Source organism: Hyaena hyaena, unplaced genomic scaffold, assembly GCF_003009895.1.
Source record: "Hyaena hyaena isolate Hyena2069 unplaced genomic scaffold, ASM300989v1 scaffold_689, whole genome shotgun sequence".
In the NCBI taxonomy this organism is placed as follows: Eukaryota; Metazoa; Chordata; class Mammalia; order Carnivora; family Hyaenidae; genus Hyaena; species Hyaena hyaena.
In genome coordinates, this window is record NW_024081322.1 from 982,123 (window position 1) to 997,385 (window position 15,263).

General features: G+C 40.5%; 1 protein-coding gene across 5 annotated transcripts in view; it reads right to left on the reverse strand.

Moving 5' to 3' along the window:
- The window catches only part of FNIP2 (folliculin interacting protein 2), a 132,558-nt gene that overhangs the window by 56,765 nt on the left and 60,530 nt on the right, over positions 1 to 15,263 (reverse strand). For 4 of the 5 annotated variants that reach the window (XM_039217438.1, XM_039217435.1, XM_039217437.1 and 1 more), the window contains exons 2-5: positions 7,083 to 7,209; positions 4,054 to 4,200; positions 1,038 to 1,138; positions 864 to 935 (exon numbers count right to left, since the gene is read on the reverse strand). In XM_039217438.1, the coding sequence (XP_039073369.1) occupies positions 864 to 935; positions 1,038 to 1,138; positions 4,054 to 4,200; positions 7,083 to 7,209 (447 nt within the window). The remainder of the gene's footprint in view (positions 1 to 863; positions 936 to 1,037; positions 1,139 to 4,053; positions 4,201 to 7,082; positions 7,210 to 15,263) is intronic. The other variant, XM_039217436.1, reaches the window with a different exon arrangement.

Genomic DNA, 15,263 nt, shown 5'->3' on the forward strand with positions numbered 1-15,263 from the left:
GGTCCAAAAAAGAGTATCTCAGAAGAAAAAACACCGATTCCCATACGGACTTAAGTGATGCCAGTCCAATGTTAAATGCTTCAACAAGTTAAATTCACTATTTTTTTAAGAGTAAGCAAAATTACTCAAAGGTACCAAATCTACAAAGAAAAATATTTTTTAATTTCCCAAGATTATAAAAAAAGAACTGCTTTCATTTGACCTCTAAGAATACCCCTTTAATTTATAACAAACTTCTTTCAAATTTACCAAAGTAAAGCAAATGTTTTGTTTTACTCAAAAATGAAGCATATGAAGTATTTGTTTGAAAAGTTCAAAATATATGAACAAATGTACCAGAATTAGAGTTAAAGTTGGACACATCAGTTTTCTTAGTCTACAAAGAAGTATAAAATTAGAGGAGGAAAAACTCAGGAGTGAAGGTCAGGGTATCGCCTGGCCCAGGCACCCAGCAGTCAGAGAGGCGACACTGACAGCTGAATAGACGGTGAGCACATACCGCCCAGCCCGCCATACATGTGCCCGGCAGCCTGGAAGAACACACTATGTACTTCATTTCTTTAGAAATAAATTAACTAACCAACCAGTTGTGGGTTTTTTTGTTTTGTTTTGTTTTGTTTTTTAAGATAAAATAGCATTGGGAAATAAACAGGCATTTGTCTTTAAGGCCAGCTAATAAAGTCAAAAGCCTTTTCATACACATTATATACTGGAAAATGGCCATTTAAAAAATCCTTTTGTTAATGTGGACTCTTAGCACTTCTCATTTCTAAAAAACTTATGGCTCTCAAAGAACGACTCTTTCCAGAAGCAGCCACTTAAAAAAAATGAGGGGGTGGATTGGTACAAAATCCCACACTTACTTATTTGTACTCCCACAGAAGCTGCCCATTCTAGCTGAGAACACCTTACTAATCATCAGTTGTGGAGGAGAACTAGAAGAAAAAAAAAAGGAGGGGGAGAAAGTATTTTTGAATTGAGAAAGCAGCTTCACCATTCCATTTTTCACAATAGTAGAAAAAGAAGCTCAAACTCACCGTATATAGTGTATCTTTAAAGTGGAGCCTTTGTAACTCATTGCCACCGAGCCAAACATCATTTCCCCTAGCATATTGACATCGGAAGCTGGTCTTGTGTACTGCCATACGTTAAAGAAACCAAAATCAAAGTTAATATGTGCCACAACATGATGTGCAATGCAACAGAAAATAACTCTTGGGCCATCTAGGTGGCTCAGTTGGTTAAGCATCCTGCTTTGGATGGATTCAAGCCCCATGTCGGGCTCTGTGCTGACAGCTTGGAGTCTGGAGCCTGCTTCAGATTCTGTGTCTCCTTCTCTTCCTGCCCCTCCCCCACTTGTGAATCGTCTCTCTGTCTCTCAAAAATAAATAAACAAAAAACATTTTTTTAAAGAAAATAACACTTATTGATCTATGTATGGGTCCTTCTTTAGTTTCTTAATGGATAATTAAAACTATTTCTCAAAGCAGAAAGTGATCATTTTATAGTCTTAATCCATAATGGTGACTGCCTATTTTTTCCCCAAATTATTACTTTTGTTCCTGATTTTGTATACACAGTACCTTCATACAGGATCCAAGTGTTTCCTCAGAGATCATTTTAATCTTATTATGGAAAATAAAGATTTTTATTATCTACATTTATAAACTCTAAAGATTAAATTCTGAGAAAAAACAGGGTCTCACTCTTTACTTGGTATTCTGCTAAGCAAAATAAGTCAGTCAGAGAAAGGTATCATTTGATTTCACTCACATGTGAAATTTGAGAAACTCAACAGATGAACATAGGGGAAGGGAAGGAAAAATAAGATAAAAACAGAGAGAAAGGGAAACCATAAGAGACTCTTAAATACAGAGAATAAACTGAGGGGTTGCTGGAAGGGGAGGTAGGTGGGGGTCAGGGCTAAATGGGTGACAGGCAATAAGGAGGGCACTTTTCAGGATGAGCACTGGGGTCATATGTAAGAGATGAACCATTGGGTTCTACTCCTGAAGCCAAGACTACACTGTATGTTAACTGACTTGAAAGTTTAAAAAAATAATTATTTCAAAATATATACATATATATATCCTGAATAGAAATATAGTTCAGCATTATTCACCAAAATAATTAATAGGTTAAATGAAAATGGCAATTGGCACAGGTAGGGATTTGTGAGGGTCCAAAAGATGACAGATGGTCTGATACCTCTGAAGTTTTACAAAAAAATATTTCACAAATATCTGACACCTGTACCTTCTGGTCAGTCTTTCTCATTCCTTTCATCATCCAAAACGGTGGCCTGCGCTACCTCCATTTTCCCAGGTCTCATCTACTTGTTAACCTATTGCAGCCTCATCTATTCAAACTGACCTCTGTCTTTGAGTGATGACCTCTGCCTTTCTGTCAAATTCAATGCATACTTTCCAGTTTCCTTTCTTAAACATCTCTCACTATATCTGATGTTCTTATTTACCCTCCTTATTGAATCTCTTCTTTCTTAGATCTTCCCTTGAACAGGATTGTTTCTCAGAGGGCACTCCTACTCACCGTCTGCATTCTCAACCCCTCTCAGGATTTTAGTTATTCTTTACATAGGAATATCCCCCACATCTTTTATCTCCAGGCACAGACCTCTCCCTGAACTCTAGAATACTACATCCAAGTACATTCATTCATATATCATTATATATATGTAAAGATAATATAACAAATATTATACAATAATGTATTATGATACATGAATGAATGTATTTGGATATAGGTTTCTAGACATCTGATGAACATGACAGATATGAATGTCAACCAAACGAGTCAGCACAGCCTGACCAAGACAAAACAACAGTCTATGATCCAGTCCATCAAGGCCTGCATTCTCTGCTAGTATGCTTTCAATCCAAGCCAAAACATGGGAATCATTCTTAACATTCCCTTCTCAATCTTTTTATTAAACTCCAAATCCACACACACATATTATATACACACATGTACATGCGCACACTAACAAACACATACACAACATACTTATACATGTTTGCAGAGGAGGAAAGAGAAACATAAATCTCTCAGCCTTGTTTTAACTAGGCTCCTCTCTGGTTATAGGCTCACGCCAACCACTTCTCACTACATGCAGACAGAAACCAACTGTCTTTCACATTTTTTATTAATAACTTCCACCCACCACCTCCATTTTATAATCTGCTTTTCCTTGGGGTACAAGGTCTACCCACCAATTGTGATTCTCAACTGGCTGAAAATTTCACTGTATACTTTTTAAATCACAAATTGCCTGGAGACTGAGGAGCACTGTGATATAAGGGCAAACGCATGGCACTGATCCTGAACGTGAAATTAACAACATTCTATAGACCTGTGGTTGCTGGCAATTTACCAGCTTTGCTTTTCCAGCAACATGGAAATTCCACGAGTCAAAAAAGAAAAAGAATTTTGATACATCTTCATCGGTTTACATCCTTCTCCTTTTCAGTATTTATGAAACACGTCTTCCCTTATTTCTAATTAGCCAATATTTCTCAATAACCCAATCCCTAACCTTTACTGCCACACACACACACACACACACACGCTACCAGCCACGTTATCCCTCACACTCAAGTTAGATCTTACTGCTTCTTTCTTCTCCTAAACAAGATTTTCTTCCTCTATGGCAAGTACACAAGTACAGTTTTCTTAGGATGCCCATATACATTTCCAGAATCCTTAGAATTTTTATAACAAAACTGGAAAACTCTGTGTTTTAATCTAGCTCTAACAACAAAAGGAGCAAAACAAAAGCGTTTACCTCATTTGCAATATGTCTTCCTCATTCACTATATATTATACCGGATCACCTCGACTCAATTACAGTTTTTATCAAGAGATAAAAGCCGATGTGAAAAGAGCACTGACAGGAAACATTTAGGAGCACACTTTGGAATACTTATGCTCGTGTTCCTGGAGTAGAAGCCTCCAGCAGCTATTATTCCCTGTGGAGAAATCACAGTAAATGACTTCAGCCCCATGGGGTATCCCGCTCGGCAGGGACGATTGTACCTGGTACTTTGGAAGCTGCTCCTTAGCGTGTTGTAAAGATCCCCCGGAAGAACTATGGGATGAGGTACCGCTGCTGCTGCTGCCGCCGCCACCACCACTTCCTTGACAGCACTTGGCTGACATTTTAATAGGGACATCCTCTGTTTTCTGGGTTGACAGACAGGCAAGATAAGGGATTGCTAAGCATATCAGGCTTCCTCAGCACGCTCTTCATTGGGAACTTCTTTGTCAAGTCATTCTGTTACGTTGTTCCTAAGCTGCACAGAAAACCAGTTTTTTTTCCTTCTCTGTGAGGACAAAAATGTGGTTCCTGGGGGTCTGATGAAGGGTAATTAGACAGATGATGGTGATCATGTAGTAGGACTATTCGTCGTAAGTGATTCAACTACTGTTTATATGTCAATTCATAGATTTGATAGCTTTCAATTCTTGAAATCATCATTGAGATCTGGTCTCTCTGTTTTGGTCATTAGAGGATCCATGACCTCTCTCTCTAAAGGAGAGTCATAATCTATAAAATTCATGTGGAGAAAGACATTGCTTCAAATTTTAAAAATTTACCAGGCAAATGGAAGAAAGTAGGAAAGCAGAATTACTAATTTGGAAAGCCTGAGTTTGTGTTTTTAATGACACACCTCCTCTACACTCCTTTAAAGGTAATAGGAGAGTGTTTGTGAAAGATAAACCAAAACTCTGAAACAGGAGCTCCTGTGAATTATATATCATGTGATGGAAACATGGCCTTTAAAGGTTAGGAGTAAAAGAATATTGTCTACTATATATTCCCTAAGTAGAGTTCACTGCTAATTTTATGACAGTGACATAAAGGTCTAAAGATGCACCTTTATTAATTCTTCCCTTCCTCCTACACCAAAATATATTGCTCCCTACAGAAGCATCCCATGCCATTCATGGTAAGTTGTTTCTATTCTGAGTCTTACTTGCTTTTTTGTGTGCAGCTTTTGCTTGGAAAAACATGAATGCAACTGCAGCTTATCTAATCTCCAATGTGACAGTCACACTCGTGGTCTAATGCAAATGCCTGCAGTCATGTGCCTGATACAAACTCATGACGTTTTGTGCTTGCCAAGGGAGTGGGGGGCTGAAAATGGGAAAAGAATGTACAGAAAACACAAACTGTGCTGGTCCATAACATTAGTCACTCCAGCAGTGATGGCATTCAAAGTCATACTTAGTTAGTTCCGGGTATCGGGCACTACTTCAACACCCTCTTCAGATCTAGCAGTTACTTAATACCACTTCAGCCAGAAACACAGCCCCTCAGAGAGCCCACAGTGACACTAGTCCACAGCTGCCTCCCAGACTGCTAGACCCTCTGGCTGGGGTACAACACACTGAGCAGTCTATAATTGGAGACAGCACCTGGGATGGTGAGTCAAGTGCTTGTTTGTTTGGACTCTTTGTAGCCTTGTGCAAGTTACAAACCTCTCTGGACCTACCTATCTTTCAAATTAAATGAGCAGGTCCAAGAAAGCTTATTTTCCCAGCTCCAGGAATATCACTGCTCTGATATACCAAAATTCCAGTTGCCTTTGAAAACTAGTAAGGGGCACCTGGATGGCTCAGTCGGTTAAGCGTTCCAAGTCTTGATTAAGGCTCAGGTCATGATCTCATGGTTCACAGAATGGAGCCCACATCTAGCTCTGTGCTGCAGAGTCTGCTTGGGATCGTCTCTTTCTCTCTCTCTGCCCCTCCCCCCAGTATGTATGCATGAACTCTCTCTCTAAATAAATAAACTTAAAAAAAAAAAAAAAAAGGAAACCAGAGAGAATTTTTTTCCACCTGTTACCACCATTAGGAGCCCTAGAGATGGTGTGTGGGTGTTCCAACTAAACTATCTGTGCAAGGCCTTCAGGGAAACAGGAAATGATGTGGGAAATTAAGGGGGAAACCATGTCCTGTCAAGTGCTGGCTCACCTAAACTTTGATACAAATCTACCATTAAAGCCTACAGGTGAATCACCTGAGAGATTCCCCACCCCCTCAACCTAACAAGCCCAACAACTACTGTAATGATTAGCTACCTGGCAGACTTCCACTATAAAGCACTATGGAATCTACCCAGCTAAACTGCCTTTAACCAAATACTTCCTTCCTGCAGAAATGATCCTTATCAAAAGCAGGAAAACAGCCCCTTGGCCTTGATGCAACAAAGACTGTGATATAAACTATTCATTTACTTAGCTACACATTCTGTAAACTTCCAGAATTTGGTCCATATAGATAGCAAGCTACTGAACATGAAAAGAATGAAAAGCCTAAAGGCGACTCTGGGCTGATGTCCGGAAGACTCAGGGAGGACCAGACTCTACTCCTCACCTGGACATGTGACCTTAACCTTTCCTGTTCTGGCTCCAAGGGATCAAGGGCTGCTCAGGTCTCACTTTACGGGTTCCAGATACTGCCATGCCGCACCCCACAACACCCCCAGCCCTGCATTCCAAAAAAAAAAAAAAAAAAAAAAAAAAAAGGAAGTAAATACAGCTTCCTTGGTCAGATGGGCTTAAGAAGCACTCCCATTTGAAGAGGACAGTGTATGTTACCATCCTAAAGCCCTATCGTAAGGAAAGCTATTTAATTTTGTTGAACCCAGTGCTATGTAATACCTCTTACTATCTATGAGAAATACCAGACAGAATGATCTATTAACTTCCCATCAGGCTAACACTATGAATTTTAGAGTTCTCAGCTTTTCTATTACATAGCACATGTTTGGTATCAAAATCTTACTCAATAGCAACTCACCAGCAAATTTACCTCTAGTAATATTTACAGTACACTGCTGAACATCTGTTGTGATTCTTTGCTAAAAGTTTCACCTGGCATATTAGTAAGAATACAAATGCAACAGCCTGGGGTGGCAGAGAGCCTTTGTTTATGCTTCTTCTGAACCATTAATGACACATACAGTATAGCTCCCAGAGAAGATTATGAATTAATAAATGACTGCCCAGAGAGGTGGTTAAAAGCACAAATTAAAAAGATGAAACCAAATCTGCATGTCATACCTGAGTTGCCACCTCTTCAATCTTGTGAACCGCTTTAGAATCAAATAAGACTTGTCTTCCTCTTCTCTCACAGTCCTGGTAAACTATCAGGCGAATCTCACTCAGGTCAAACTCTGAACATGACCAACTGTGGATTAAAAAGAGAGAAAGAAGTTATGTTATCCACAACACTTGGAATGATCATGGCGAGATAAGATTCCCAGCCAACAAGCCTATGTGCATCAGAAGGCACCAAGTGTGCAGAGATAACGACGCCTCTGACCAGGGCAGACAGCCTTGTCTATGGGCTCCAATGAGCCATACAAATATTACCAATGTCCATGGAAAAGGTATGGAAGACTGCTGTAAACAATAAATCACTATAAATCACTGGAGAGAAAGCTTCTCCTCCCAAAGCCACTTTGGGCAAACATAGCAACCAAAAATCATAAGAATGTGTGGAGAAAGCTAAATGTGGATGCCTGGTTTCTGGGAATGGCACACCTGAGGTATAGGAATGTTCCAGCTTCTGTGTTATTGGCCAGGGAACCATTTGGAGCAAGTGAGTAGAGCCTTCTCCTTTCTTCCTCTCCCACCCACCCAGGTTCAGATAAAATTGAGTGGAATTACATACCCTAAAATTTAGAACTTTATTATAGCTGACTTGGATACAAAAGTTTTGAAAAGGAAGGACATCACTGTACAGGATCTGAATTGCTAACAATAACAATCAGCAATGGAGGAAGCAAAGCTTACTCCTGTTAAAAAAGAAAACCACAGGGATGCCTGGGTGGCTCGGTCGGTTAGGCATCCGACTTCAGTTCAGGTCATGATCTCAACAGCTTGTGAGTTCGAGCCCCTCATCTGGCTCTGTGCTGATAGCTCAGAGCCTGGAGCCTGCTTTGAATTCTGTGTCTCCCTCTCTCTCTGCTCCTCCCCTGCTCACACTCTGTCTCTCTCTCAACAATAAAAAAACAAAAAAACAAAAGAAAAAAACCCACACGCCCAAAATGGTGTCACTTAAGCCAAGTCACCAAACCAGGCTTTAACACCTAGCTTAACTGCAGTTTCAGCCTTTCCTAGAAATAGTCTTAACCAGTCAATCAGGAATTTTCTGACTAACATGAGGTAATCTGTCACATGCGTCTACTCCAAGACTAAAAGAAGATGAAGTAATCTGCATGATAAGACCCTAGCCCTTCCCCCTAAGGGAAAATGATCTAGCCTGAAACAATCCTTTCTTTTCTTTTGCAATTAACTCCTTATTCCATCCTCCTTCCTGCAAAAACCTTCCATTTTGTACAACTCTTCAGCGAGCCCCTCTACTTGGTGGATGGGATGCCACCCCATTTGTGAATTGCTTAATAAAGCCAATTACAACTTCACATTTACTTGGTTGAAATTTTGTACTTTAACATTCTGAGCAAACTAAAAGCTGTTGGGATAAAATTGCTCTAAACATGAGTTTGTTCTTGAGTAATAAATGAAATCAGAATGTGAGAACTATAAAAAGGGGCAATCATTTAAAATGCACTGCTTTGAGGCACCTGGGTGGCTCAGTCGATTGGGCGTCTGACTTCGGCTCAGGTCATGATCTCACAGTCTGTGGGTTCAAGCCCTGGGTCGGGCCCTGTGCTGGCAGCTCAGAGCCTGGAGCCTGCCTCAGATTCTGTGTCTCCCTCCCTATCTGCCCCTCCCCTGCTCACTCTCTATCTCTCTCTTAAAAATAAAAAAATAAAGACATAAAAAAATTTTTAAAAATAAATTAAAATGCACTGCTTTGGAGCATCAGTCAATAGAGTGTTCAACTCTTGATCTTGGGGTCCTATGTTCAAGCCTCATGATGGGCACACAGCTTACTTTAAAAAAGTTAAAACATAAATATAAAATGCACTGCTTTGGACATACTCAGCTATTAGTCTGTTAATCCAGTCAACATATATTTGAATGCCTACTATGCTTCTGGCACTGTGGTCCGGATGTTAGATATGCATAAGTTAACTAAATAGACTAGGTCCCTGCCCTCCTGGAGAACATGGTTTCGTGGGGAATACTGGGCCAATAATGATACAAATGTATAACTACAGATTGTCATAAGTGCAAAAAGGAAAAGGATATGATGAGCGTTTCTTATTTTCATACCTGAGGAGCAGGGAAGTCCCTAAGGATTTAAGGAGGTGACGGGGGTGCCTGGCTGGCTCAGTTGGTAGAACACGTGACTCTTGATCTTGTGGTTGAGTTCAAGCCCCACGAAGGGTGCAGAGCTTACTTAATAAAAAAACAACCGGCCAGGCAGAGGATTTAAGAAGTGATATTTAAATAGGACTTGAAGAAGTAAGACTTAAAAAGATAAGGTGGTGTGAGAATGAAGAATAGGGTAGGAAGACGAAGGGACATGGTGAGATGGAAGATTGATGTAGAAGAAAAAAAAAAAAAAAAAAAGCCAGAGAAAAGCTCAAGAGGTAGGCTAGGAAGACAGGCAGGGGTCAGAATCACACCCCAAGTGTAATGAGAAACCAAGATGAACGAAGGTTGATAAACTCAGGTCTACACTTTAAAGGGGCACCTGGGTGGCTTAGTCTGTTAAGCGTCCGACTTTCGCTTAGGTCATGATCTCGCGGTTTGTGGGTTCGAGCCCCGCATCGGGCTCTGTGCTGACTCCCAGCTCAGAGTCTGGAGCCTGTTTCAGTCTGTGACTCCCTCTCTCTCTGACCCTCCCCTGCTCACACTGTCTCTCTCTCTCTCTCCTAGAAATAAATAAAAACATTAAAAAAAAAAATTCACCCTGGTTCCTCTAAGGAAAGTAGGGGTGGGGAGATTAAGACTGGAGGTACGAAGACCACAGAGAATTTATTATCAGAGTTCAGGCCCTTCATCAGGAAGGTTAGAGGAACAGCAAAGGAGGTGGAAGAAAGAGAACAGACATCAGGGGCAGAACTGATAAGTTAGTGGTGGGCTGCGAGGGTACAGGAGGCAAAAGGAATGCCACCTGCTTAGAGAAACCTGGAGAAGGAGGAGGAGTCCCCAAGGCATGGAAGACAGAGAGAAAGTCACACAGGTGGACTGACAAAAGCAACTGCAGTGAAACAGTGAAATCAGACACATCTGCATCAAATCCAAACTTTGAGCTTCCATTTCTTCATCAGCACAATGAGAATACTAATGCCAACTTCACAAAGCCACTATAGGAATTAAATGAAATATGTAAAGTGTTTCACATAGAGGCTGACACACAATAAGTGCTCCAAAATGTTAATGATTACTTAAGAGGATTGTTAATGGTACAATTTAAAAACAAAAACAAAAACTGGTAACAGCATCTGGTAACCAGCCACAAATTGTGCATTATTGGCTCTTTCCTTTTCCAGGCAATTGTTAGTTAATACTGAATATATTCTTTTAGGGTAGCAGATTAGTTTTCTGAAATCCCAGCATCAAAAAATATAAAGCTCTGGCTGTACCTTCTTCTAACAACCTATATTCTAAGCTATCATGCCCAAGCATCTCTTTCTCCCAGTTTTGATGACAACATGGCAAGTTTATTTTAGAAATCGTTTTCTTCTACTCTTGGTACAGAGATAGTCTGTGATCCAGGCCTGGCTAATCAAACATGACCACATGACATGACCTCCAGCTAGTCTATGAAAGTCAGTCCCCCAATTTAGCTGCTCCTCTAGCAAATGATAACCCTGGTGCGTATTTTTTGCCGGTATGAGGTAAAAGCCTATCTCTGAAAATGAAGTCAACGTGGAAGAAAGAAGAGGGGAGGAGTGGAATGAGGTAGATTCCTGTTGACAATGGAAGCCAACAGCTTTTGAGTGAGCACTATCCTTGAATTAGTTTTCTGTCACAACCAAAAAGCCCTGAGGACTGTGCCCCAAACCACTAAATTTTTAAATCATGCAAAATCATTAAAAATACCCTCCCTCTATGGGGCACCTGGTTGGCTCATTCGGTAAAGCGTGCAACTTTTGATCTTGGGGTTATAACTTCGAGCACTAAGCTGAGTGTAGAGATTACATAACAAAAAAAAAATCTGGGGGCATCTTGGTGGCTCAGTCGGTTAAGCATCTCACTCTAGATTTCTGCTCAGGTCATCATATTATGGTTTGTGAGATCAAGCCCGGCGTAGGGCTCTGTGCTAACAGAATGGAGTCGGCTTGGGATTCTCTCTTTCTCTCTTGCCCTCCCTCACCCTCAAATAAGTAAATAAATAGGGGTGCCTGGTGGCTCAGTCGGCTAAGCGTCTGACTTCAGCTCAGGTCATGATCTCTTGGTTCGTGGGTTTGAGCCCCACGTCGGTTTGAGCCTGCTTCTGATTCTGTGTCTCCCTCTCTCTCCCCTGCTTATGCTGTCTCTCTCTCAAACATAAATAAAACATCAAAAAAAAATAAAAATAAATAAACATTTTTTAAGAGTCTTTAAAAAATAACCTCTGAAAATATTAAGACATAGTTCACAGGCTGAATGAAGTTATTGAAAATGAAAAAGCAGGGAGGACTTACCTGTCTTTTTTCTTGTTCCATTTTCTCCCAACAATTACACTTTGCCAAAATAGCTTTATAACGTACACAGCAAGTTGGTCAGTCCTTATTTTTGAGGAGTAACCCTGACTCAAATACCAAACTGCAGACAGCCCTGACTAGAAGAGCTAAGATTTAATAATGATCATACCACCTTATTAAATGTTTCATGCTATTTTCCAATTTTAAAAGAACAGCAATAAAAGATATGAAGGGGAAAGTGCATATGTTGGATGGTCTAATTTTTTGACCCAAATACCTTCAAAAAGTACGCTCTATAAAATATAATGCAAACTCCACTCTCCATCTTCCATGTGAATATTGTCTTATTTAATGCCTAATTATAATTTCATCACTCATGTTAATTCAGAGGAAATTACAGTTGAGTAATTTGATAAAGAAAATACAGGCAGGACAAAGGAGATTAAATGAGGGCTTCGCAGTAAGGCAGGCCTGGGATCAAATCTCAGGGCTGCCTCCCACGGGTGTCAGAGCCTTGAGAAAGTCCCCCCTCAAGCAGCACTTGTGAGACCTAGTGTGAAGATTAAAGGAGATCATTTGAGGAAATCTCCCAGTGCGCTGTCAGCTCTTTTCCCTCCCATCCTCCATACCACACGGCTTCCCTGAGTCATAATCACATGCCACATGCATCTTCTGCATGTTCACATTCATTTCAACATTCAACCAAATGTTACTGTGGGACTTCTGTGCGTACAACCATGGTTCCTGGTGTTTTACTAAGGACAACTTTGCATGACTCAAAGAGGTATAAAAAAATAAGCCTTGGGCTTTTGCCTTAAAATATCTATTTTAAAGATATTTATTGTAATACTACCTCACTGCTTTGCCTTGGTTGAAAGTAAGGCCCCTGGTATCATTTATCTACTCTGGTCATGGCCATCTGACCCAAGTCACAAAAATTAAGATGCTTTATCTACCTTCTCTTACTGTAAAATTTAAACAAAAGGACTTTGGTGGACTCTTTTCAGCTTTAAATGTCTGTGATGGTGAGATCTGCCAGGCTGGAACTGAAACTGGGTCTTACTTCTGGAACTACTCATCAAGAGCGGGAAGAAAGTGACCAAAGTCTAAATTACTTATCTGAAAGGTGACAAGCAATAGTTCAAATGAGTCTGAGTACAGAAAACAGAATTCTCTTTAGAACATATATAAACAGGGGTACCTGGGTGGCTCAGTCGATTGAACATCCAACTTTGACTCAGGTCATGGTCTTACAGTTCTGTGAGTTTGACCCTCATGTCAGGCTCCACAGTGGCAGCACAGAGCCTCCTTGGGACTCTCTCTCTCCCTCTCTCTGCCCCTCTCTCACTCCCACTCTCTCAAAATGAATGAATGAATGAGTGAATGAATGAATGAATGATAAATAAAAAATATAAAACCACGTGTTGTGGGTTGAATCGTGTCCCCCAAAACGGTATGTTCAACTTCTAATTCCCAGTACCTATGAATATGACCATGTTTGGAAAGAGGATCTTTGCAGATGTAATCAAGTTAAGATGAAATCATACCAGATTAGGGAGGGCCTTAATCCAAAGGCTGGTGTCCTCATGAGAGGAGGGGAATTTGGACACAGACACAGAGGGAAGGTGATGATGGACAGACTGTGGAGTTATGCTGCTACAAGTCAATGAAGGCCAAAGAAGCCTGGCACTCAGCGGGATACGATAAATAAGAGCTGGGTAAATCCTTATTCTCAAGGAATTTAAAATCTAGAAGACAAAATCGTATAGGTAACTACCTGAAAATAAAAGGGTAAGGGAGAATATGGAAAGCAAACAAACAAACAAAAAAAAAAAAAAAGAAAAACAACCACCACAAAAAAAGCCCAGGAAAAATTTCCAGAAAAGGCAATATCTGAACCGATGACGTTAGGAGGAATGGCAAGAATTCCACATGTAACGTGAACAAGGGAGAGAGTCATTGCAGAATGAGAGCATGGCATAAACATAAAAAGTCAAATGGTACAAAGTCTAAGTTTTGGTTGCTTGAAATAGGTATACTAAAGAATTATGCAGGACATGAGGCTGGAAAGACAGAGTAGGTCTACTTGTGGAGGCCCCAAATGCAACACCAGGAAATGTATGTTTGCTCTACAAGCAGTGTTGTGCCATTCCAACTTTCTGAGATGGGAAATGACACCATCTGACCTGTGTTTTAGGAGAATTAAACCTAATGGTTTGACAAAACCATTTTCAGAGCAAACGGAATGGTGGTAGTGACTTGTATACCCAAGAGTTTCAAGGAGTCGTGGCTAATAAGGAAGAGAGAAGTAGTTGTATGATTTGTAATGTCCTCCAAGACCAGTTCTAGTGTTGGTGCCTGACTGGTCTTTTGAACTTTTATAGGAGTCAGGCTAGAAGTGGGCTTAAGTATAGCCATGTTGAAACATGATCTATGAAAGATGAATACTTCAAAAAGGCTTTCCCTTTTGCTCTCACACAAGGAAATAACCCTATTTTGTCAACAAGTTCACAAGAAGAGTTTAGAGGACAGTCTTGTGAGTTAAGAATGTGAATATTTTAAAAGGCAGGTAGGGGGCGCCTGGGTGGCTCAGCTGGTTGAGCAGCTAGCTTTAGCTTAGGTCATGATCTCACAGTTCATGAATTCGAGCCCCACATCAGGCTCTCTGCTGTCTGTGCAGAGCCTGCTTTAGATCCTCCATTCCCCTCTCTCTGCCCCTCCCCACTCATGCTTTCTCAAAAATGAATAAACATTTAAAATAAATAAGTGAATAAAATATGATAGAGAAATTTAAGTGGTCCAAGAAAAAGTAAAATTAAACAAAAAAAATCAATAACAATCACAACAGAAAATAGCAAATACTATCAATTTAACAAGTAGATCCCTCATGCCTACTGTGTGCTTGCACACTTCCAACCACTAGGATATAGCAGCGAATAAATCATAATTTTAGCTCTGATGAAACTTACTATATTTATGATGATATCCTATTCTGTGTTTCTTCTACCAACTCTCACTGCTCCTCTTTCTCAAAAAAAGGTTTCCAAAAACAAATAGAAACCCTCTAGAAAGGTTTGCTCAAGAATGTTGAGGAAGGGGGTGCATGGGTAGCTCAGTCTGTTAAGCATCAAACTTAAAAAAAAAAAATTTAATGTTTATTCATTTTTTGAGAGAGAGACAGGATGTGAATGGGGGAGGGGCAGAGAGAGAGGGAGACACAGAATCCGAAGCAGGCTCCAGGCTCTGAGCTGTCAGTGCAGAGCCTGACGCAGGGCTCAAACTCACGAACTGCAAAATCATGACCTTAACCAAAAATCAGATGCTCAACCGACTGAGCCACCCAGAGGCCCTCACCTCCAACTCTTGATTTTGGCTCAGGTCTTTATCTCACAGTTCATGAGATCAAGCTCCAGGTCGGGCTCTGCACTGACAGCATGGGGCCTGCTTGGGTTTCTCTCTCTTCTTGTCTCTCTGACCTTCCCCTGCTTATGGTCACACGTGTTCTCTCTCTCTTTATCAAAATAAATAAACAAACATTTAGGGGGAAACAAATAGCAAGAAAATCCTAATGACTCTTACCTAAAAATAAAGGAAGACTAGAAGTGGAGAAAAGGGGAAACTGAGATGGCAACAGAGTTGACTCTGTCAGCACAAACAGTACATTATTTCCCACTCAGTATCAAGCTAATTATTTCAA